Source organism: Crocodylus siamensis, chromosome 7, assembly GCF_052110815.1.
Source record: "Crocodylus siamensis isolate JL-2025a chromosome 7, ASM5211081v1, whole genome shotgun sequence".
In the NCBI taxonomy this organism is placed as follows: domain Eukaryota; kingdom Metazoa; phylum Chordata; order Crocodylia; family Crocodylidae; genus Crocodylus; species Crocodylus siamensis.
Window position 1 is genome coordinate 6460130 of NC_143401.1, and position 22012 is coordinate 6482141.

Consider the following 22012-nt stretch of genomic DNA (forward strand, 5'->3'; position numbering starts at 1 on the left):
CTAGAAAGAAACCATTACAGCTTGCACAAGTAGGATATTTTCCTTCCAAATCAGACCCAAGGACCTGATGGCAGCACATTAGGTGCATATGACTTGTGCAAGCAACTGAGCGAGTGTATTTGGTAGTTACGCTTGCAAGTTCTTGTTCCACTGCATGCAGTTATTCATCTTGTTGCACAGTTCCTTGTTGGCTCAGCTTGGGTGAGCGATTTAAACATTAGAAACCAGATGCCAGCACCCAAGTGCATTTTAAAATTGCAAATCCAGGGACAGACTTTTCCCCCCCCTTCCTAACTAGACTTAAACTTGCATGCTCGTGAGTTTTAAGAGTGTCTGTTTTTCCTCACCTTCCAAGCCTCCCGTTACACTACGCTAAGAGTTGGCAGGGCTCTTCTGGCAGTGGCTCTTACATCTCAGCACTTGAGAGGAAATAAGAAGCATCCTGTGTTCTGGATCTGAACTCTGCTGGGGTTTGACCAGTGCCCTGGATTTACCCTTCTGCCCTCCCTGTGGGTCATGAATACGCCGAAACATCTGCTTTGGGTTTCAAGACTCTGGCCTAAGTCTCTTGCATTCAGTTCCATGGGCTTTGATCAACAGGCTCCCAAATCCAAGCAGATACTACAGGAGTCCCAGCAATTGCCCCTCCCAAGGAGCCGAAACTTAAATCTAGGAGCTGAGCAAGTGTGCGGTTTCTCAAAACCCTAGTGGAGCAAAAGTGACCAGAGAGGGAAATCCCAGCGGGCACTTCTGCTTTAGTATCTATAGCCCAGTGTGGTGGCTGGAACGGGAATGGCCCATGTACTTTGGCTGGGTGAGGACTGGGGAGATGGCTCTTAGCAAGAGGGCTCACACTTTCCATGGGGAGATGGCTCTGCAATGGGGTTCGCAATTCCCATACACGCTATCCCTAGGCAGTCCTCTACCTTGTGGCAGCCCCATCCCTGCCCCCTTTGGGGTAATGGGAGGGGAGCTGGAGCATCTACCCAAACTAACTCTTCAGAACGCAAGCTCTGGTGCCCTCGTGGCTAGCAATGCTGCCTTTTGGAAACAGACAACAAGAAAAGGACCCTGCTCCTTGAAGCTGAGACTTTCTGCCAGTAACCTCTGCTCTCCTGTTGCCCAGGTGCCTCCTAGGAGGGCAGGGATGATATGCCAGTAGTAGAGCATCACCTTGCAAGAAATTCCTGTTTGCTTACTAAGATGGCTGGGCAAAAGATGGCCCAGCTGCTTTCTATGCAGCTGTGCTAATCAAGAGAAGACCATGCTTTCTATCCCCCTCCCCATCCTAGTTAGGGGACCATCCTTTAAAGGCTACAAGGAGTCTTCTCCCTCCTTTTCCTCCAGGAGACTAAACCTACCGGGGAGAGCTTCCTGGGGCCGCTGCTCCCAGTGTGGCTTTTAATAGCACTTTGCACCACACACGTACCCAGACGCCCTTCAAATGTTAGCCCAAGCCAAGGGGAAAAGTAGAGGGCTCCCACTGCACATCTGATAGGCAGCCACATGACCCTCCATACAACTTTTGGGGAATGTGGGGAGGGGAATGATGTTGAAACGCAGGAGTCTGGGGTTTTATTTGCCTTGATAAAGCCAAGGCTGGGTCATTGTTTGAAGGCTGCCTCCCTGGGCAGTAGAGCTAGGGACCCAACAGGAACCAGGTTGCAGGGAGGGGCGGCGAACATGAAAGCAGAGCTCTAGCTACAAGCACTTGGAAGCTGCAAGAGGACATCTGTAGTGGGGACTTACCAGCTCTGGCATCAAACCCACCTGCTGCCTCAGTTTCCTTTCTCTGCTGCCACCCCAAAGCCACTGCAACGCCCTTATGAGGAGCCTTTGGTGCAGTAAAGATGCACCTTAATTCTTCAGATAGCCCTAAAATAAGCAACCCCCCCAAGGCCCTCCCAGCCTCTTCCACCTCACTGTAGCCAGGCACAGCTGTTGTCCCTCACATCTGCCCTCTTCCCCTGCAGTCTTCTGGAGTCTGCATTGCCATGGCTCCTCAGCTGACATCCTTTTCTGCCTGGGATGGCTGCACCGTCTCATAAGATGATGCCATGGGAAGGACCTACACCCACCCCTACTGGTGATCTGATCTCCCACATGGGGCAACTAAACCATTCAGCTGATCACCCCATAAGACAAAAGGCAGTATCTTTCCAGGATTTAATCTTGCATACCTAGCCCCAGTCTGGGTGGAGAAGACCACAACCACCTTCTAACTAACACACAAATCAGCCCCTCTTCTCTCTCCTTGCCTGGAGCTGAGCCACATGCTTTCCCCATCATGTGACCTCTTTAGGTCCCTCCACCTGGTGCAAGAATCACACCTGGCACAGGTAAGATTTTGCACCTTAAAGGGGCAGCTCATCCGGATGGCTCCAGGCATTCATTTCACCTAAGGTGGAAAGAGTGGCTAGGCTAGGGACCTAGAGAGTTAGACAGTCGGCATTTGGATCCCAGCTCTGCTACAGATGCTCTGTGTGACCGCATCCACGTCACTCTGTCTTGCAATATCCCATGTGTTAAAGGGGGTGATAATATTACCTGTGTCCATTTTCCTCGCTGCAATTGTAAACTTGAGGCTATGTACAGCGCCTAGCACAGTTAGCACCCAATCTCAGCTGTGACTTGTAGATGCACAAGTTCACGACTAGGGAAGGGGATCTAGAGGCAGTGCTGGGTGCGTCCTCAAGGTCTAGCATCCGCCCCCGTTAGCTCAGTTAGCTCTTTGTTTCCTGGACTGAGTCCCCCAGCCCCAAGTGATGGGTGCCCAGTGGCAGTGTTCGTCTTGGGATCAGGCTCCTCCAGACCTGATGGACGGTTTTTTTCTTCTACGCGTCTTGGCTTCCCTAGTGACAGCTGGATGTGGGATGAGTTCCTCCAAAATCTGGGGATTTTGGCTCAGGGGGCCCATAATGTATAGTATTGCACTATTGCAACACCTGAACTGTGTCCCTGTTTCTCCAGGAGGGTGAGAAGCCTCGGGACAGGTGCTAGGAGGAGTAACCACCCATATTCAAGACCCAGTTCATTTGCTCCCACCAAAAAGGGGTTGAGGAATACCTGCCGGGAGCATGCCACACATGCCTCCCATCTTACTTCTGAATTTCTTCTCTCCCCCTGCTTTTGGCTGCGAGGAGAACTGGGTCAGTGAGGTAACCATGGAGATGCTTAAGCAAAGAGTGTGCAGCCCTGCTCCCGTCTCTCTCCTGAAACCTTTAAAGATTAACTAGATTGTCATCTCCACTCTCCCGGTGCCAGGGATGGGATTTGGGGGTTGAATCCCTTGATTTGGGCAAGCTATTTTGGGTTTGGGGTTTTTTGTTGTTGTTGTTGCAGGCAAGAGGGAAGGCAGGGTGCGCGCGTTTGGGAGCGCAAGAGGGGGGTCTGAGTCTTCTGGCACCCACACGCAGAAGGACTCGTCTCGTTGGTAAGATGCATCGTTCCTATTACTTATTTTCCTTAAAGGTGAGGGGAGAGCATGTGGAGGGATAGGGCTGGATCTCGCATCGCGTTTGCAGAGGCAAGCCCTGGGTGGCGTGAATCGGAATAATGCAACAGGGAATTCATTTTTTCCAGCTGATTGTGCCTTTGCATGGTGTGCAGCTGCTGCGGTGCATACAGAGAGATTTCTGTCTGTGCGTGCAAGCGTGTGTGTGTGCGCGCGTGTGTGTTTACATGAAACCCAGAGATCGTCAGGGGAAATGCTGCTATCATCGTATCATTCTTTCATTGGATTGCCTTTATTTGATTTCTTGCTATTCCATATGTCCCGAAGTGATTTTGCCTGCTGAAACCCTAGCACTGATCCCAGACCATGCAGGGAAATGGAGCTCATTTACTGGGGAACTTCTTCAGATGCTCCATCCTTTTTTCTTTTAAATTCCTTTAACCGTAAGAATGGTGCCCGGCAGAAAGAAACAACCAGATTAGGGGCTGCAAGCCCTCATCTTTCTCCGGTTTCTCTTCTTCTCCCGTGCTCACAGTTTTGGAGCTCTCTTCATGGCAGAGGAGCAAGAAGCTCTCGTTTCATTTAGGCATTGCAGCAATGTGCTCTAAGAATATTAGTGTTCGGCAAAATCAAGCCAAGGGAGCAAAAAAGGAAGGCGGTGGGGGGCTAGACAAAGGGAATCGTAAACTGACTCTGAATCCGCTGCCTGCAAAACTGAAGACGAGAGAAAGAGAGCCCAACCCCAAGGGGTGCAGAGGCTGGATGGAAGATGCTTTTGCGGTAGCATGTTACATTTGACAGGCTGGTACTGGTCAGAGCTTCTGGCGTCTGTATGTGCTTTCTAGATACTTGGGCATGTTCGAGCACCCAGCTTCTTTCACTAGAGCGAGCAGTGTGTCTTTGCACTTCCACTGTACCCAGCTGGGAGCACCCATCCTCCGAAGAAGCCATAAGCAGATCAGGAGCAGAGATAGAGGTAAAATTGAGGCCGGGGAACAGCAAATCCTTCCTTTGGGCTTAGTAATAAAAGAGCCTGCTTTCTCCTTCCTTTCCTGTGGATTATCCGGTGTGCGTTGCATTGAAAAGGATCCTATTAGCATTGTGCTGTAATGATCTAATTTGTTACCACCAGAGCTCAGTGATTGTCAGTGGCAGGCGAAGAGGAGAAGACAGCGGCAGGGTTTCTTGTGTTTTCCTGGCTTTATAAATAATAAGGCTACTTAGCCCTTCTATGGGAGCCTTCGCCTGCAGATCTTGTAGCGAGCTGCGGGACGCGTTGGAGGTGAGAAAGAAACGCAGACCTCTGTCATTTATCCTCCAGACATAGATCGGAGCCTCTGCCTGCGGTGTTGCAAGGGGGCACTGTGCTGCCTGGGGTATTCTCTTTCAAATGACATTGAAAACTGTGGCGTGTGATTGCGTGTGTGTGCACGTGTGTGTATGTGTGCGTGTAAAAAAATAGGAGGTTGCCGTCATTCATTTCATAGACTTTGGGGCTGAAAGGGACCTCGGAAGATCTCTGAGTCCAGCCCCAGCTGGGTAACTGCATTGTGTCTTCTGCCTTGCTCCTACAATACACATGCTTATCTTGAAGTACACAAATAACCCTACTATGTGTTTTTGGGTTGGGGCCTGTCTTTGTAATGGGACTGCTTTGTGCTAGTGAAAAGCTGCTACATCCCACCCCAGATACAGTTGCATTTCCAGAGCAGGCGAAATAGTACATATGTTCATGCCCCTTGAAGGACTTGGAGCGTTTCAGATGAGAAGAATTAGATAAATCCCATGATTTATACAATTCAGGAGTTCGGGTTTGTTTATGACCAAGGGAGAATATATTCTTATAGTTTCATGGAAGTTCAGAAGCTCTTCCTACCCACTATAATGAAACAGTGACATGGTAGCGGCCCTAGATTTGTGATAGCTGCATTAGTCTTGTCACAATTGTAGAGATGGGAAAACTGAGGCATGGAGAGGGGATACCAGATGCTGGAGGCATCACATGGACTGAGCATCAGAACTGGCATGAGACCCTGGGCATTAGGCGCCCAAGGGCAGTGTCTTGCTGTTGTAGGGACACGATGACTTCCCAAGAAGCCCACTCGTGGATAGCAGCGTTGGATCCCATGGGGAAGCTACACTAGATACAGGCCAGGATCTGGACACTCAGTGACTGTGTATGAAAATATCCCCCCATCTAAAACATTTCATGGAATTGAGCAAGACTAATGGCAACGTCCAGTTGGGAAGTGTGTTGTCCTCCAATTTGGAAACAGCTGCCCGCCACTGAGAGCACAGAAACAATAGCATGTGACCCAGGTAGCCACCCACGCAATAGGAATGGCCAATAGCAGGGGGCTGAAGAGACTAGTTCCCAAACAACCATAGGGTGATGCAAAGGTGGTAAGGAATGCAGTTTGCAGAATATCGGGGCCAATTAACTGATGAAATCGGGGGAAAATAAATAACCTGTATCCAGAGTGCAGCCCAGCAAACCTCTTAAGCACATGCACAGGATGGTTCCTATTAACTGCATTGGAGCTGCTTCCCACATTTAAAATTAAGCATGTGCTTAAGGACTGGCCTGGGCAGGGGAGGCAGAGAGATCCGCCAGCTCTGCCCAATGCATTTCACTCCCTGAGAAATAACCTGGCAGGCTCAGTCCCTGCCCCTGGAGCCTGTTTTTGTCTTGGATTTCTGCTAGGCAATGCAATGGAAGACGCGGGTAAATCACAGAGCAAGGCAGGGTGAGCACGGCTGGGTCAGGGTAGAACTGAGGTTACCTCCAAAGCCTGTTTAGCTGGGGCGATCTGCTGCCCAGAAGCTGTGCAAAAGATACCCAGATCCATCATGGAGCCCAGATCTAAGCTGTGCAAAAGATGTCCAGATCAGCCCTCATCCATCGTGCTCCAAGCACCGCCTGGAAAGGAGACAATCTGCTAAGCAGTGAGTGCTCTCCAGAGGGAAAACTGGTGATTCAGCACAAGCACTTAACAGTCTTGAAGCTTCCCAAAGTCTCAAAATGTAGATTTCCTGCCCTTCATGCAGCTGGTACACCCACGCTCAGTCAGTACCATGCTGCAAGCTGGGCACGGTGCAGCCCGGTCCATGGCCATGCCCAGGACCTGGGGTCCTTCCTTGGGATGTGGGTATCGGGGCACTGAGCAGCTGGGACTGGGAAGCCTGCATTGCAACCAGGGGCTGAGCTCCAGTCCAGGATTTACTTGCTGCTCTGCAAAGGAGAAAGCATAGCTAATGAAGCCAGCACTGGTGCCAGGCAGGTAAAGGGCTCCCAGGCTGCTGAATTCATTTGCAGAGAAGAGGCAACAAACCTGGACTGGACTCAGCTGCCTCCGAATCAGTAGAGTTCTCAAATACATGGCGATACTGGGAGGCATCCTGCCATTGCTTACATCAGTGCAGTTCCATCTGATTTACACCAACGTAACAGCAGAGTTTGCCCCATTCAGCTGCACTCATGGAGTTGCTTTGATCCATGCGTCTCAAAGAGCTTCTCAAGGGAGTGTCAGTTATACCCCATGTACAGGTGGAGAAGCTGAGGCACAAAGAGACAGAGTGACTCATCCCAGATCGCTCTTGGAGTCTGGGACTGAGCCACGGGCATGAGGGAATCCAGCCCCATGCTCTCCGCTGTGATTACATTGCTTCCCTATTTCCATCCTGGGTGTTCCCTATAAATCTGGAGCAGATTTCAACAAGCAGATTGCAAGCGAGAGGTTCATAAAAGCAGCAGCTTGCTCTTCAGGCATGCTGCGCAGGGCTATTTCCGTACCAGTCTCCCTTGTCATGATGGGAGGCTTTGTGATAGTAACACCTTGCACTTATAAAGTGACTAAGGGTCTCAAAGCACTTTGTAAACACTCCAGTCACTCCTGCAGAGATGCTACAGGGACCCCCGCCCCTCTCCCGGCAGATGAAAGCACGCGGCAGACACAGTGGCATCTGCTGGTACTAAATTACCGTTGATTGTACATTGTGTGGTGTTCTCTTTGGCTTTCCCTGTGCCCCCGCAGCTTGCCTGAGCTCCGCAGTCCCAGATGCTAGGACTGTGCCAGTCTGTCTGTGTTTACACTAGCTGGGGAAGGCCCCAACTGCGCTGTGCTAGGTGCTGTGCAAACAGATAACATAAAGGTAGAGGGTCCCTGCCGCAAGGGGCTTGCAGATTATGTACCAGGTTAGAGGCAAGGGGTGAATGCAGGGAAGTGGGAGGAGGAGCACAACGAGGGGACATCGCTGGTGATAAGCTGTGGTTGTAGCACTCCAAGCTGGGGGCGTGAACTGTAAGGAGGGCAATATTGTGGCCACTAGTATTTTTAAGGGGAGCAGTTTCCAGGCATGTGGCTTGGCACAGGAGGGGAGCTGGCTGCGAAACATGGCAAACGGATACTGAAAACTCATGGAGAGGACGCAGGGGTCAATGCTTGATAGCAGGGAACTGCTAGCGAGTGGGTGGGCACAGGCCAGGCAGGGTGGTCGGCTGGGCTGTAGACGCAGGGCCAGTATTGTTGAAGCACTGAGCTGGGACGTGGCGCTCTGCAGCCATACTTTGAATGGCTGTCTGGGAGGTATGGCAGCATTCGTCCAGCTGGAGAAACTCTATGGGGAATCCAAGGGAGCAGACTCCACGGGGTGGACAAGAGGCTTGGGAGGGGGTCTGCGCAGATCTGTTTTGGGCTGGAGGGGAAGGCCAAGAGAAGACCCCCAAGTCCTGCTCATTTTGGGACCTCAGGGACACTCCAGGGACAGGAGATGCCCCCCTTGGCAAGGCTGGCGGCAGTTCTCTGGACCACTGCCAGTGACAGCTCCCCAGCACAGCAGCTCGTCACCTGGAGCATCCCATGTTACAGCCCTGTCACATGCCAGGTCCCCTCTCCCGTGTAGCAGAGGGGAAGGGAGGTTCATGCCTCCTGGGAACATTTGCACCCTCCAGGAGGAGATCCCATGTCCTAGACCACGGGGGGTTCAACCCCCAGCCCTGGGTCATCTGGTCTATAGGGTTTCCCATGCCTGGTGTGCTAGATTGGGCCCTGTTCTTGGTGTGTGGGGCTGGGAGGAGGTGGCAGAGGTCCGCAGTCCTGTACACAGGGCTGGGCAGAGGTGGCACGGGGTCCTGAGACCCTGATATCAGCACCCAGGGGTGGGTGGGGGCAGCACAGGGCTCAATCCCAGCACATGGGGGCAGCCCAGGGCCCAATCCTGGCATATGGGGTCCAGTCTGGCCTGTGGACCATTCCAGCACCATTCATTTGGCCCATGGGGCCAAAACATTGAGCACACTGCCCCAGCCCAGTGGACAGCAGGGTTTTGCAGGGGTGGGCTATATCTGCCTGGCTTCTGGCCCAATTGCCACCACCATGGCTGCTACTTCTCCCAGCCATGAGGTTATGCAGTGGCAGGGACAAACAGTGGCAGTGATGGTGGCCAAGTTGTGGGCTCTTTGTTGCCAACCTATGCCCTAGACCAGGGGTGGCCAACCTGCGACATGCATGCCACAAGCAGTCTGTGTACGGCACACCAAAAAGGGAGCAGGAAGAACAGTGGCAGACAGTGCAGGGAGCAGAAAGCAGAGCAGCAGATATGACAGGGAGCACAGGAGAGGTCACATAAAGCAAAGCAGCAGATGGGACAAGGAATACAGGGCAGGGAGCAGGTAGCAGAGCCGCAGATTGGGCAGGGGAAGGGGATCAGCGTGGTACTCGGGGAGGCGGTGGGACTTAGCTTGTGGCATGCCTGCCAAAAAGGTTGGCCCTTGCTGCCCCAGACAGCTTGCCAGCAATGGGCCTGGTTGAAAGACCCCTGAAATCAATTGGAAGATGGCCGTGGCCTGCGGCAGCCTTTGATTGGGGTCTGCGCGGTGTCAGAAAGGTCGGCCGGGACGAGAGCAAGAAAAGCAAGCGCTTGTAAAGCCAACATGAGCTTTTTTATTTGAAAGGCCTCTGTTTGAGCACGACTTCGCCCTTTAATTTCACCACGGTGCTAAGTACTGCTTTGGCAATTACTGTCTGCTTAGCAAACGGCACCCCTGCCATGCGCCTCCGTACGGGGAGGGATGGCGCGACACGCTAACCCATTTCATGCGTGTCACCGGCCGTGGGTGAAGGTGCGCCATTGGCTGCCAAGCACGGGTTTGCTTCCAGCTTCAGGGTCCTGCACAAAAGGCTAGTGGAGGAGGCAGCATTTACCCCTGAGACTGGCTGATTTATGGGACTAATTGACTCCTGCAGCTGAGCATTCAGCCGCCATATTATTTTCGTGGCATTTGCATTTATCCAAATGCAAATCGCTAGCAAAAAAAAGCCCTGTTGGGTTGGAGCAGCTGAGGGTATAGCTGCTGAAAGTGAGAGACCAGCTGCTGGAGAGGAGATCTTGGTGCTTGGCACTGAGCGCCCACACCTTGGGCTGAGACACCTGGGTTCCTCGCTCCCTCCTTTGGGTGGATGATGTAACCTTTCCATGCCTCAGTTTCCCAAACCACTGAAATGGGCATGATGCTTACGTGACAGGGGCCAATGCTCAATGCGAAGGCACCTTGCCAAGGGCGAAATGCTGCTTCCATGGAGCTAGCAGCATGCCAGGTTCAACTCCTGACCTGCTGGATGACTGGGCAAACCTCGTCCCTCTCCATTTGCCAGTACAAACAGTAAGGGGGTGCACTGAGTCCCTGCCACCATAACCATGTTATTTCCATTGACATAGTACAGCTGTCAGCTCCTTAGTGAGTCTCGTGGGTGCTGTTGATGGGCAGCCACACACCAAATTTCTGTTGCTCCGGATGCATTGTGGTGTCACTCGGGCAGCGCTGCCTCTGGGGCTGTAACTGAGAGCAGAATGTGGGCCCAGCTTAAAATCCCTATTCCCCCTTACCAAAATAAACTAAAAAAAAGAGAGATTATTGACTCTACCTAGATTGCTAGAAAGCATTTGTTGATTGCTAGAAAGCCTTGAGTACCTTGGGCTCAAGGCTTTCTAGCAATCCAGTGTTTCAGGTGGGAAAACAAGCCCTTGGAAGGACACCCAAGTATTGAGTCCGACTCCGGACTTATTTGGAGCTCCCAGAACAAAACAACAGCCGTGTTTCCTGCCACCCCGAAGACTAAGATGAAAAGTCACTCCCCCACATGCCAGCCAAGCTGCTTTACCACCCAGCGGGACATGTATGTGGAGGCAGGCTCTCCTTAGGGCAGAAGGACAGAATGACTGATTCTGAGTTAAGCAGGACCTGACTGCATTTCTGAACCATAATACATAGGTCGCTGTGGGGCACTACCTCTAAACAGCATCAGCCCACGTCCAGCACCCAATGGCCATGATGGGTCAGACTAATACATGGGGTAGGCACATGGTAAGGAACTGGATGGGTGGAGTAAAGGGGAGAGGCATGGTGGGGGCTAAGTGATGTGCCCAAGGCCAGACATCGAGTCAGTGGCAGAGCTGGGCATTGTACCAAAGTTTCCCCAAGCTCCTCTATGACCAGGCTGATTTCCCTGTGAGGGAATCGTGGGATACTGGAGACCAGAACAGGAGGGGACAATGGCTCTGGAGAGCTAAGGCCCTGGGCATTAAGCTGGTGGTCAGCAGCGGGGGGCAAGGCGGACCAGCCGTGAAAGGGTTACTGGGGAAGCTTTGGCCCTCGTGCTCCCTGTGAAATGTCATCCTGCAGACTCAGAGCCAGGGGGCACCTCTCCCTGACCACCGGCCTCGTCAGGCCGCCTTTCCAGGGCCCCGACTAGCACCGCTGTACAAGGAAACAGCTCCTCGCTCCCCCCACGCGCCCGAAGGGCAAGGCTGCATGCCTGCGTGGAAAATAGCAGCCCAAAGGTAAATATTGAAATGCTCCCGTTCCCTGCGAGTGGGAGCTAATGAATGATATTATGACTAATCGCCCTGCTTGTCTGCGAACCTATTTCCATCCCTCTATAATTGATAAATACCCGAGTTCAGGCAGAGCCGTGTGACGGGCCCACCGGCTCCGCCAAGGGCTCATTAGCTTGTCAGGCGGAGGCAGGGAGCACCAGTGGGGTCGCTGCTTCGGCTACCCACGCGCTCCAGGCCGGCGCGGAGGAGATAGGCAGGTTCTCTCCCGCCGTCCCTCGTGGCAGGGATATGCTACGGGGGTGGGCTGGGAGGCTCCCAGGCCTCCATCCCCAGCAGGGCTCAGGGAAGAGAGGCTGGATTTGGGGTGGGTAGGGCCCCTTCACTGCTGCTTAAGCTTGGCGGTCCTCTGCTCTTCCCAGGAGCCTGAAAGACCTCTCCTTCCACCCACGAGTGCCTGCGCCTGCACTGGGCAGGACAGTTATGGCCAAGTTTGCATCGAAACCTTATAAAGAGCCAGAAACAGGGCATTCCTCTGCTGACCTCCCCTGAAAGGCTTGGCCCAGGAGGCATTTTTAGATCCTAATGGATGGAGCTGTACAGGGACAGCTCCAGCACTTCTTTATGCAGCAGCTCCCTGGCTACAGTGCTGATCAGGTTCAACTCTCTCCATCTCCCCGGTCCCAGTCCCTAAGACCATGCAGACTGGGGCTTCGCTTGGCAGCTGACAGACCCTCCGCATTTACATTGTAAGATATGGAGCGCAGGCCCCCGAGCACGAAAGCCATAGGATTGCACAACGTCAGCAGCAGTATCCCCGGGATTCCTTGGAAAGTTCTCCGTATTCGGATCGCTAGGACGATCATTAGCTTCCCTGGTGGGGCCCAGGTCTCGACGGTGGGTGCAACGTGAACACTGATCCGTTGCCAACCATGGGGTGGAATGGGGCTGGGGAGCGGGGACACGAGCTCAGCTCGGGGGGAGGTAGCCTTTTTTCCCTTCAGTCCTCATAGGCAAGGGCAGCTCCCAGATCACGATACCTGGCAACATAGGTTGGGGAGGAGGTGAGCAGCTGACAGCGGCAAAAGAACAGGTTAGGGACTATTGAGAAACTCTGGGTGCGTACACGTCCATTAGGCTGGATGCGATGCAGCCAAGCGTGCTGAGGGTGTTGGCCATTATCTTTGAAACTCATGGTGGTCAGGTCCCGAATGATTGGAGAAGGGCAAATATAGTGCCCTGCTCATCCTCGCCCCATCGGCAGCAGTGTGTACCCTTCGGGGGTCCCATACAGAGGCTGAGTTTCAGGCGGCTACTTCACATAGCCCCCCAGGACCCTATGGGGTACATCACTGCGAGGTCCCAGTGCCTCTGGCCAGCTCAGGGCCCTGTACCATTGCACAGCTCACGTGGCTGCAGGTCTGAAGAGCCTCAAACTCTCTTCTGCAAAGCAGACTGCTTCAAAAGATGGGCTCGGGAATGCTTGTCCCCCTCCCCGCAGTATAGCCTGTAGCCTGCTGCAGGGAAGTGGGAGACATGGGTTAAAACCCCTTCTGCAGAGGAAGGATTTGAATTTGGGGCAGAGTCTGAATTCAGTATTTCCTCCTCCCCTTTCAAAGGCAGGACCGCAGCTGCCTCCCTGCATTTGGGCCTGAGCCAGGAGGTGTGTGATAGACCTTAGCAGGGTGCAAGTACTAGACCAAGGGTGTCCAACCTGTGGCCCGGTGGCACACAGGACAGGAAGCAGAAAACAGAGCAGCAGCTTGGGCAGGGGAAGGGGATCGGAGTGGCGCTTGGGGAGGGCTCATTTGTGGCACTCCTGCCGAAAAGGTTGGCCCCCGCTTCACTAGATCAAGGCGCTCATGAGAGAGACAGAGATGGTTGGGCAGGGGGGAGCCTCTTTTGTGGACCCTGCTGAGCAGAGACCAAGCTTGGTGCTGAGCTGAATTACCTGCTCTTCCCCCTGGGCAGGAGGGTTCCTTCTTCAGGTCCGATCCCGCAACTCCCGCTCCTCATCCTGGCCTTTCCTGGTGCAATCCTGGTGACCGCTCATCTGGGAGCAATCTGGGCTTGCTTTGCCCTGGCACCAACACTAGCGCAAGGCATGGCTGAGGTCCTGACCAAAGTCCTAGGCAGCTATTTCCCATTCCCCTGCTGAATGCCTCTGCCTCACCCCATGCAAACCCCAGGCATTGTTGCACCCTTGCAGCCAAAATACCCAACAGCGTCAGCGCCTCCAAGGGAAACAGTCACTGCAGAAATGTTGGCCCTTGGCATTGATTGGATCCGACTCCAGCTGCAGCCCCATAGCTACTCTGGGCCCCTGGAGAACACCTGGTCCCCGGAGCAGGCAGCCATCCTTCATCTTCCTGCGGGCCTGACTGCTGCTCTCAAGAGAAACATTTTTCCAGCCACCACTTCTACGATTATAAAGTGTCTTCACTTGCTATGGAGTTAATCATTTCCTTTTCCCTGGAAGATGGATGCTCCTGTCCTGTTTCCCTTGAAATATTCATGGGGAGGGACAGCCCTGGCTGCTGGGATAGCTGCCCACTGGGTGGATACCAGGTGGGATGGACAAGGGAGGAGCTGACAGGGCTGGTGCTGGAAGGGGCAGCTTGGCACAGCGAGTGGAGCCAGCCCAGAGTCACTTCTGCGGGCTGCTCCCGGCTCCGCTGTTGACCATGCTGTGTTGTAGTTGGCAAGTCACTACCCTTCTTTCTGCCTCAGTTTCCCATCTCAAGGGACGACGGAAACCGTGGAGCATGGAGCCGTTTTGTCTCCAGGCTCCGATTTGGCCTAAATTCATGGACGATTGGGCCAAAAGGGACCATCGTGGTCCATCAGCCTTGCCACCTGCATGACACCGGGCCTTGATGCATCCGGGATTTCTCACTGAGCCAGAGCAAGAGGAGGGAAAGCATCTGGTCTGGAGTAGAGAATCCACCCTCGCCCTCAGTATGTGGCTCCGGGGGTTAATTACCTAAGATCCCTGGCTGATTTCTGTTTCAAATGCCCGGCTTTGACTCCCCGCGGTTGGACCTCCAAATCACTGCTACTCACAGACCTCTCTTCCCCTGGAAGGAACCAGGAACTGTCACCCCTGAAATCTCCCCTCAATTAATTAAACCCAGGGAGTCACTTGATGCTACACTTGCCTGCACTGCTCGAAACCTCCTCCCATGCACGGTCCTCACATCCCCATGGGACAGTCTCCCCGTAACATTTGCTTCAGGCCTGGTATGGAAGTAGGAGAATAGAGGCAGACAAACTTCTGGACACTGCTGGCTGCAAACCAAGCTTCGGCCTTACTCCTGCCAACCCGCCTCAGAGAGTTTGCCATCAACCCAATCCCGTTTCTCCCGGGCAGCCTCCTCTCCTAGCCGAACCAACAACCCTGCAGATACACGGTGACCTGGAGCCTGCTTGGTGTTGATCCATTGGCACCCAAGTGATTTGGGTGTAGCTAGCAGTGGAGCCCACCCCGAGCAGCAAGTCCTTTGCACGCGCGCTTCTTTGCAAATGCAGCTTGAAAAAATTAATTACGGCTGTTGGGCGCACCTGTGCAAACGCCCCTGTCGTCAGCTCTCACTTTGTAATTAATGCTGTTCTTTGAGGGCTGGCTGCCTACCGCGCTCCAGGTTTGCGTGCCCGGTTGTTTGAAGTGTTCATAAGTGATTGCAGTCAATACTTCGGGGCCCTGGCAGAGATCAGAGCCCTGCTGCGCTATGTGCTAAACAGAGAAACAAACTCATCCAGGGACAACACAGGCACGGGTGGGAGAAGGGAGTTATCGGGTAGTATTTCCAGCGTCTACGTTATTTAGGGCATGGGCAGTCATATGAATCAAGCGCTTGGAGTCCCAGCCTCATTCAAAGCATTTCTGCTTTGGAGTGTGTGAGGCCTCTGCAGGCTGACACCACTCAACACACGCCAGAGCTGACGGACGTTTGACCGTGTTTCCTGCCACGCAAGGCTGGCTCACGTCAGGAGGGCTGAGCAGATCCACAGTGGGATCAGGAACAGATCCGTAGGGTCTCCCTGCTGCTTATCTCCTCCTATTAAAAGAATTAAGTCCCACGTTCAAAAGTGACTTTGGGCCAGATTCAGTAAACCCCATGAAGTCACCGAGGGGAAAGCTGGAACCCGAAGTTACGTACCTGCTCTCCCTATTCAATACTCGGTGAGAGTTACACACCTCTGAACGGGACCCACTGCGGCCTGGAGCCCTCTTCTGAACCCGGGCTCCTCCGCCTAGGGATGCACAGAACAGGGCTCATGCTTTTCTTTTAAAACGTGGCAGCTGGCACTGGTGACACCGCTGCCGGCCTTCCTGCTCTAGGGTAATAATCGCGTGTCGAGCATTTGCCCTGAAAGCGAGACCCCCGGGTTCAAGTCCATCCTTTGCCACCAGCAGGCATCTCCCCCTTGCCCTGCCCCAAAGGCTGGGCTATGCTGGGGTGCGGGGACGCTATTCCACAGGGAAATGCAAGCGCTATGGATCTGTAAAGAGAGAAGGACTGTATATGCGAGAAGAAACACTTGTATGGGAAAGGGTGGTTCTGGTCCTTATTCTCCAACCCTAATTTGGGGGTTGGGCTGGATGACTTCTTGAGGCCCCTTCCAACCCTAATTTTCTATGATTCGATGACTGCTTCTGTTTTTACCCCATGGGCATTTAAGGCAACGTACAGAAACCGTTCTGGGAGCAGGGGCTGGAAGGCGAGACTCGCCCCAGCCCCTTCCAGCAGCTCAGCTGCGGTGTCACGCTGTGTCTGCATCCTCTTTCTCCGTCTGGATGAATCCTGCTCGGGGGTCCAGTTTAAGCAGGGAGGGAAGCAGACATGGAAACAAGGTCTAAAGGAGACCAAAGGACCCTTCCGAGGTAGAGTCAGATCTTCCAAGTCCTCCTCTAAGCTAAGGCCTTCCCCATGGACCCAGCATTGGCATGAAGCGGGAACGCTCTCTGGGAGGTGTATCCCCCTTCGCCTCCCCCGTACCACACCCCCAAATACCTTGGGGCGCTAGCACCACGATGGCTCCAGATGAGCTGGGAGGATCTCCCTCCACCTTTGACAAGACTCACTTCTGGGCCCAGATCAAACGCACAAGGCTACAACCAGAGAGGGGTGTTTAAATCTCGGAGGGTTACATGGGAGGCTGGGAGCTGAGCTCTTACGCCAGGCTGCTCTGCAAGTCTGGGCCCTGATCCTGTGGTTGAATCTGCATGGGCAGGATCCCACCCCTGCATGGATCCCTATGGACTTCATTGCGACTCAGCAGCATCTGTCCACAGGAGCAGGGCATCGGTAATAGCATCTGTGCCTGCGTGGTGATATTATGTTTTCCCCGGTGACTTGGTCTCGCTGAGAGCCCTGAGAGCTGTTGGCTGGCTTAGCTCATCAGCACAGCACGGATTAGATTTAACAGGGTCTGGTAGATGGCATTTGTCACAAAAATATGAAAGTGCAGAGGAGCGCGCACAGATAGCAGTTCCAGGGAAGAGACACGGTTGCAGTTTTGAGCAGTAATTGGGGCTTTTGGTGCAGCGAGGGAGGCGTGGGGTCATTATCGTGCGTGCGCGCTCGCTTGTCTGGCCTTGTTAATTAAAACAAATCTCTGCCACTTCCTGCACCATTTGTTCCCAGCCTTTTGAGGATGGATCTGGTACATGTGAAAGTGCAGGGCTCATTCGAGCTAGGAGCCCTGTAGGGAAAGTGGATGAAAGTCCCTTCCCCCATATCCCCAGGCTCTAACAGTGTCCCTCATACTCCCCACCGGTCTGCCAGGGCCCCTCCAACCTGCCCTGCAGCCTCCCTTGCTTTTCCAGGCCCCTTCAGAGCATGGTCTGCTATGTTTTTGGGGTGTCGGCAGCACTGCAGGGACCATACCGAGTGCACTGTACCCCTTTTCTTCCTGGTGACAGTGCAGTACTTGCACCCCCTGAGAGGAAAGGTGTGCATTTCCAAGCTATCGTGCTGCCAAGTTCTCTCTTATTGCTGGATCACATCCACCTACAATTCACCGCCATGATGAGCAGGGCTTGGACTGGTGCAGCTGGGGCATACGGGCCAGGAGAGGCAGCCTGCTACAAACTGGCACCAAGGCAGCCCATCCAGGAGCGAGGAGCTGCTGCGATCAGAGGGTGCAGCGTGGGCCACAGCGCCAAGGAAAGGGGCACCCAGGGCTGCCCTTTGCTTCTGTGTCCAGCAGCCCCCAGACCTCTGCACTGTCCACTGAGGCTAAACTAGAAGCAATGACCAGCAGGGATGGATGGATGGGCCAATTTTATTAAGGGCTTTGAAACCCCGTGTAAAACCGTGTCTCCTGAGGAATAATACTGCCGCCTGCCTGAAACCACCCACCCCTTCCTGCCTTCTCCCACCAAAAAAATACCACTAGCAAAACCAACTCGCATGCCACATGCACGTCAAGAAAAGGGGCTTTCCATGCGAGTGAAATGCAGCCACCTCTGGGGTAGAACCAGGCCGCTGCTGTAGCATTGCAGAGTCACTCTAGTCTACAATAGCTGTCATCTGAGAAGTGAATGTGCAGAAATGTAGCAAAGTGGAACAAGGGAGGCAGGAGCCTGGACACCTGGGTTTGCAGCAGGCTTCGTTTGGGGAGAGAAGGGGAAAACTGCAGGAGATTTTTAGGGGCTGTCACTAGGCTTGGCTTTTCCAGTTTGAAAGCCATGAATGCAGAAGCTGCCCTGAGCTCTGGAGGTTTGCAGCTTGGGGCCAGGAGACCTCCCCATGCCCTGGCCCCCCCCCGGCCCATTGGCCGAGGAGGTGTCCTGGGAGCAGGGCTGGCAAGCCCAGTCAAGATGGCAGGATGTGCGTGTGCAAGCCGCTTTTCCGTACCGCAGGCTTTCATTCTCCCTTGACAATTGCCATTGCAAAGCTGCTCGGCTGACGTGCTTTGATAAGGTTTCCTACACACAAGCCCTCCCCCACACCCTGCCAGCCCAGGCGAGCGCAAGCTGCCAGCTTCCAGACTTCTCTCCCCATCCACATCCCTAGTGCCTGGGGGGCCAGAAGCCCCCCAAGCTGCGGTAACAATCACCTAGCGTCTGCGAGCCTCTGCCAGGGGGCCTTGGGGACCAGCTGGAGGGATGCCACATCCAATGCACCAAGCTAAAGCCTCTGTGCTCACCCAGGACCACCCTTCCTGCAGTGCCAGGGCACCAGCACCTCTCCTGTGTGGGAGCCAGGGCCCCTCTTCGGTCAAGTGATTCACACCCTTCCTGGGGCCCTGCAGTGCCAATCCTGCCGGGGTCTTGGGGTTTTCCTAGAAGGGCACGTGATAAGCTTTGTTTGGGCAGACCTACATGGGGCTGAACTTTCTGCCTTTCACACCAAGTGGCAGGTTTGAACCCAAGTGCAAGCCAAAGTCCTGAATCCTGCCCGGGGCTGGGGGTAAGTCTAGGACCAAGGCTGCCAGGACTCTGAACATCTGGAGCCAGATGCTTTCTAGGGCAAGGCTGATCTCAGTTACGGCCTGAGCTAGGACTGAGGACGTCTGGGTTCAGTGCTGAGCTTTGCCACCAACCCCCACCTTGGGCAAGTCACTTCAGGGCCTCAGCTCCCCTCTCTAAAGCAGGTGTTACGATCCATCCAGGTTGCATGCACTCAGAGGCAGGGACCATGTCTTGGATGGGACCCGGGGAAGCAAGTAGCAGTCACATCCTCTTTCGAGGTTTACAGACCAAAGCCCTGGGGAAGTTTCCCTGTGATGGGGCTGCACCATAGAGGTCACTGCCCAACTCCTGCTCCCTTGGTCTTAAAGCAAGTGCCACCAACAGCTCAAAAGGCAATGCCCCTCTACCATCAGTGCAGGCTTCCTCTCCACGGTCCTGCCTATTCCTCCTGCAGTGCAGAGGGAAGCTCCCTTTGCGGGCCCGAGTGCTGTGCCATGTTGCTGCACGGCGAAACATAACCCACTCCTCTCGTCTCCCCACAGAGCGGACCTCACCCAGGAGTCCCCAAGACGGAGAGCAAGTAGCCGACCATGTTTAACGGGGAGACGAGCTCCTCCTCGGCGCGGAACGTGGTCCGCAGCTCCAGCATCAGCGGCGAGATGTACAACATCGAGAAGAGCAACGGGGGCAACGTTGACTCGGCCAGCATCACCTCCAACAAGAAGAGGCGCTCCAGCCTGGGCGCCAAGATGGTGGCCATCGTGGGGCTGTCGCAGTGGAGCAAGAGCACCCTGCAGCTCAACCAGCCAGGTAGGAAGATGGGGCAAGGGGCAGAGCTGGGGCACGGGGAGGAGGTCCTTGCTCCACGTTGTTGGAGTGCATCGGAGCAGATTCGATTAAATCGAGTCTGCTGGGGCATGGCAATTACTGCGCTCCAGCAAACTCCAGTGTCATGTGTATTAGCATCCCTGCGCTGAAAAATGGCAGCGGGGACACTTTAAGTAAAGCTCGTTTGACAAGCTTTAGTTAAAGTACCCCCGCCACCATTTTTCAGCATGGGGACACTGATGCACGTGATGCTCCAGGTGCTGTAATAGAGTGGCTCTCAGAGCCGTTCTAAATTAAAGCACCCCCTCTCCCCCCCAGAGCACATGTACAAATGCCCCTTATAACCCCAGTGAGCACCATTTGGTTCGGTAGTTCCCTTACGGGGCAGTGTGGACCCATGCTAGCGTTGCATTGCCTTTCCATTTATAGCTGGGTTTTTGGGACGCCCTGCAATCTCCAGGCAGGGTCCAATTACCGGGGCCCATCAGTGGAGCTTGGACTGCAGGATGGGAGATGTGTTGAAGAGGTCGAGAGAAATTTAGGGCTAAATCCTGAGATTGGCATCTCCAGGGGAAGACCCCTGCTCTGCTACTACACTACAGCACCTTTCTATTGTGCTTTGAGCAACAGGACTAATGCCATATTTTCTTGAATATAAACATGCACCTTACTTTTTTCTCCCTAAAAATCAGGTGCTGGAAATTGGGCTGTATATTATAGGAGAGGAGATACAGTCACAGCAGTTTCTTTGGGCTGGGAGAAAGTGAAAGTCACTCTGCACTTGGTGCTCCATGGGGAGGAGAGTGAGCAAGCCAGGTGCCCTACCTGCTGCTACTTAGTTACTTACTATAAAAAAAAAAATCTTTCCCTCCCCTTTCATTCTGCCCTTCAAAATGAAGGTGCATATTTTATTCTGGTGAACATTGCATGTGAGAAAATATGGTATTTTTGTCTCCCGTTTCTTCTCCTGCCTTCTCCCTTCCCCAAAAAGCTTAGACATTGGAATGGCTTGTTCTAGTCGGGCATTTTCTTTTACATCATGTTGCTCTGGGACAGTAGCAAGGTTGTGACTGTTCATCCCCCAGTCTCAAACCAGTTCCCCTTGCACAGAAAACCTTTACTCCAATTGCAAAAGAGCTCCATTGCTCCAGGAGAGAGAAGTTGCTAAATTCAGTGGGAGTTTTGCCAAGACAAATAGTGAGAACATTTCTCAGGATCTAGCCTCCTTTTCATCTAGCTGTAGTTGCTTCTCACTGAAAACTTAATAGTAAATGTTAAAGGAGGAGGGAGGAAGATAATGCGGGGGGGGGGGGGGGAAATGTCAAAATGTTCCGGCTCAGGGAAATTTAAGTGCTTAAAATAGATTTTTTTTTTTTTGTTTAAAGAAAATCGGAAAGCCCATTTTAGTCCCAGCATTTTCAAGTATTGCTTTTTTTTTTTTTTTTTTTGTAATTTGGGTTCTTCTTGGCATTTCATGGCTCGGTAAAGAGATGTTATATAAAGAGGAGTTAATCTGGAGCTTGCAAGCCTTGCACGTCGGAGAGGTTTCTGAAGGGTTATAATTATCCCCGAGCCAGGCAAAGAGCATATCCAAAAAAAATAAAAATAAAACCCCAACAAAAAAACAAAGCTGGGCAAAGCTCCACCTGGGGACAACAGAGCCCAGGCCTCCTGAAGGGCCTGAGGGGGAAGAGAAACTGGAAAGACTGATCCAATTCATGCACCAAGACAAACAAACAGTCTTGAAGAAGCCAATGCTGATGGCAGCTTCCACCCCCAGCACAGGCAGGGCTGGAGCCACGTGTTCAGGGGGTCTGATGTGTGCCAAGTTGGTCAGTGCACATGAGTTTCATACAGAGGGTGCAATGCCTCTTTTGACGGTCACCTCCACACCACCTAGAGACCCATGGGCACCCAAAGGTGTTGACACATCAATAGGTGCCATGTAGTCATACATTGGGTGAACTCCATCCCATCCTCTGCCCCCACCCACCTACTTGTGTGGTGGGCCAGTAGGGGGCGCTCCTGCGTTGAGCTACCCACCTCCCTGCACCCGACCACCTGCCAGGCTCCAAACGCCTCCCTAGGGCGCCTTATGCTCGGCCGACCCCTCTCCCGGAGCACACTCGCTAGTCTGGGCGGTAACGTCACCACCACCACCCCAAGAAGGGACTGTCTCGGCCCTGTGTCCTCGGGGAAACACAGGCCTAATAGTCCAACGGATACTCGACCCGGTACAGGCACTTGGGGCACTTCCCCCAGTCAGGGGGCAAAAAGCAAAGTCTCCCTTAGTCTGCAGACCTAAGGGGTCTCTTAGGCATAATTTAGACCCACCCCTCAATAAGTCTCCCACACCAGTCAAAAAGGAGAACTTTATTGATTACGAGGGGTAGGGGAAACTAGGGTACAGGGTTGAGCAATATCTTAGGAATCCTAAAGAGCAAACAGTGTGGCTGTGGTAGCCTTTTGATTACGCA

The 22012-nt window shown here is 53.4% G+C and overlaps 1 protein-coding gene across 2 annotated transcripts in view; it reads left to right on the forward strand.

Moving 5' to 3' along the window:
* The window catches only part of RIMS3 (regulating synaptic membrane exocytosis 3), a 56571-nt gene that overhangs the window by 16056 nt on the left and 18503 nt on the right, over positions 1-22012 (forward strand). Inside the window, exons 1-2 of one of the 2 annotated variants that reach the window (XM_090057951.1) lie at positions 3288-3433; positions 19250-19517. In XM_090057951.1, the coding sequence (XP_089914077.1) occupies positions 19298-19517 (220 nt within the window). In that variant the 5' untranslated portion in view covers positions 3288-3433; positions 19250-19297. Of the gene's footprint in view, positions 1-3287; positions 3434-19249; positions 19518-22012 lie in introns of those variants that run through there. The other variant, XM_090057952.1, reaches the window with a different exon arrangement.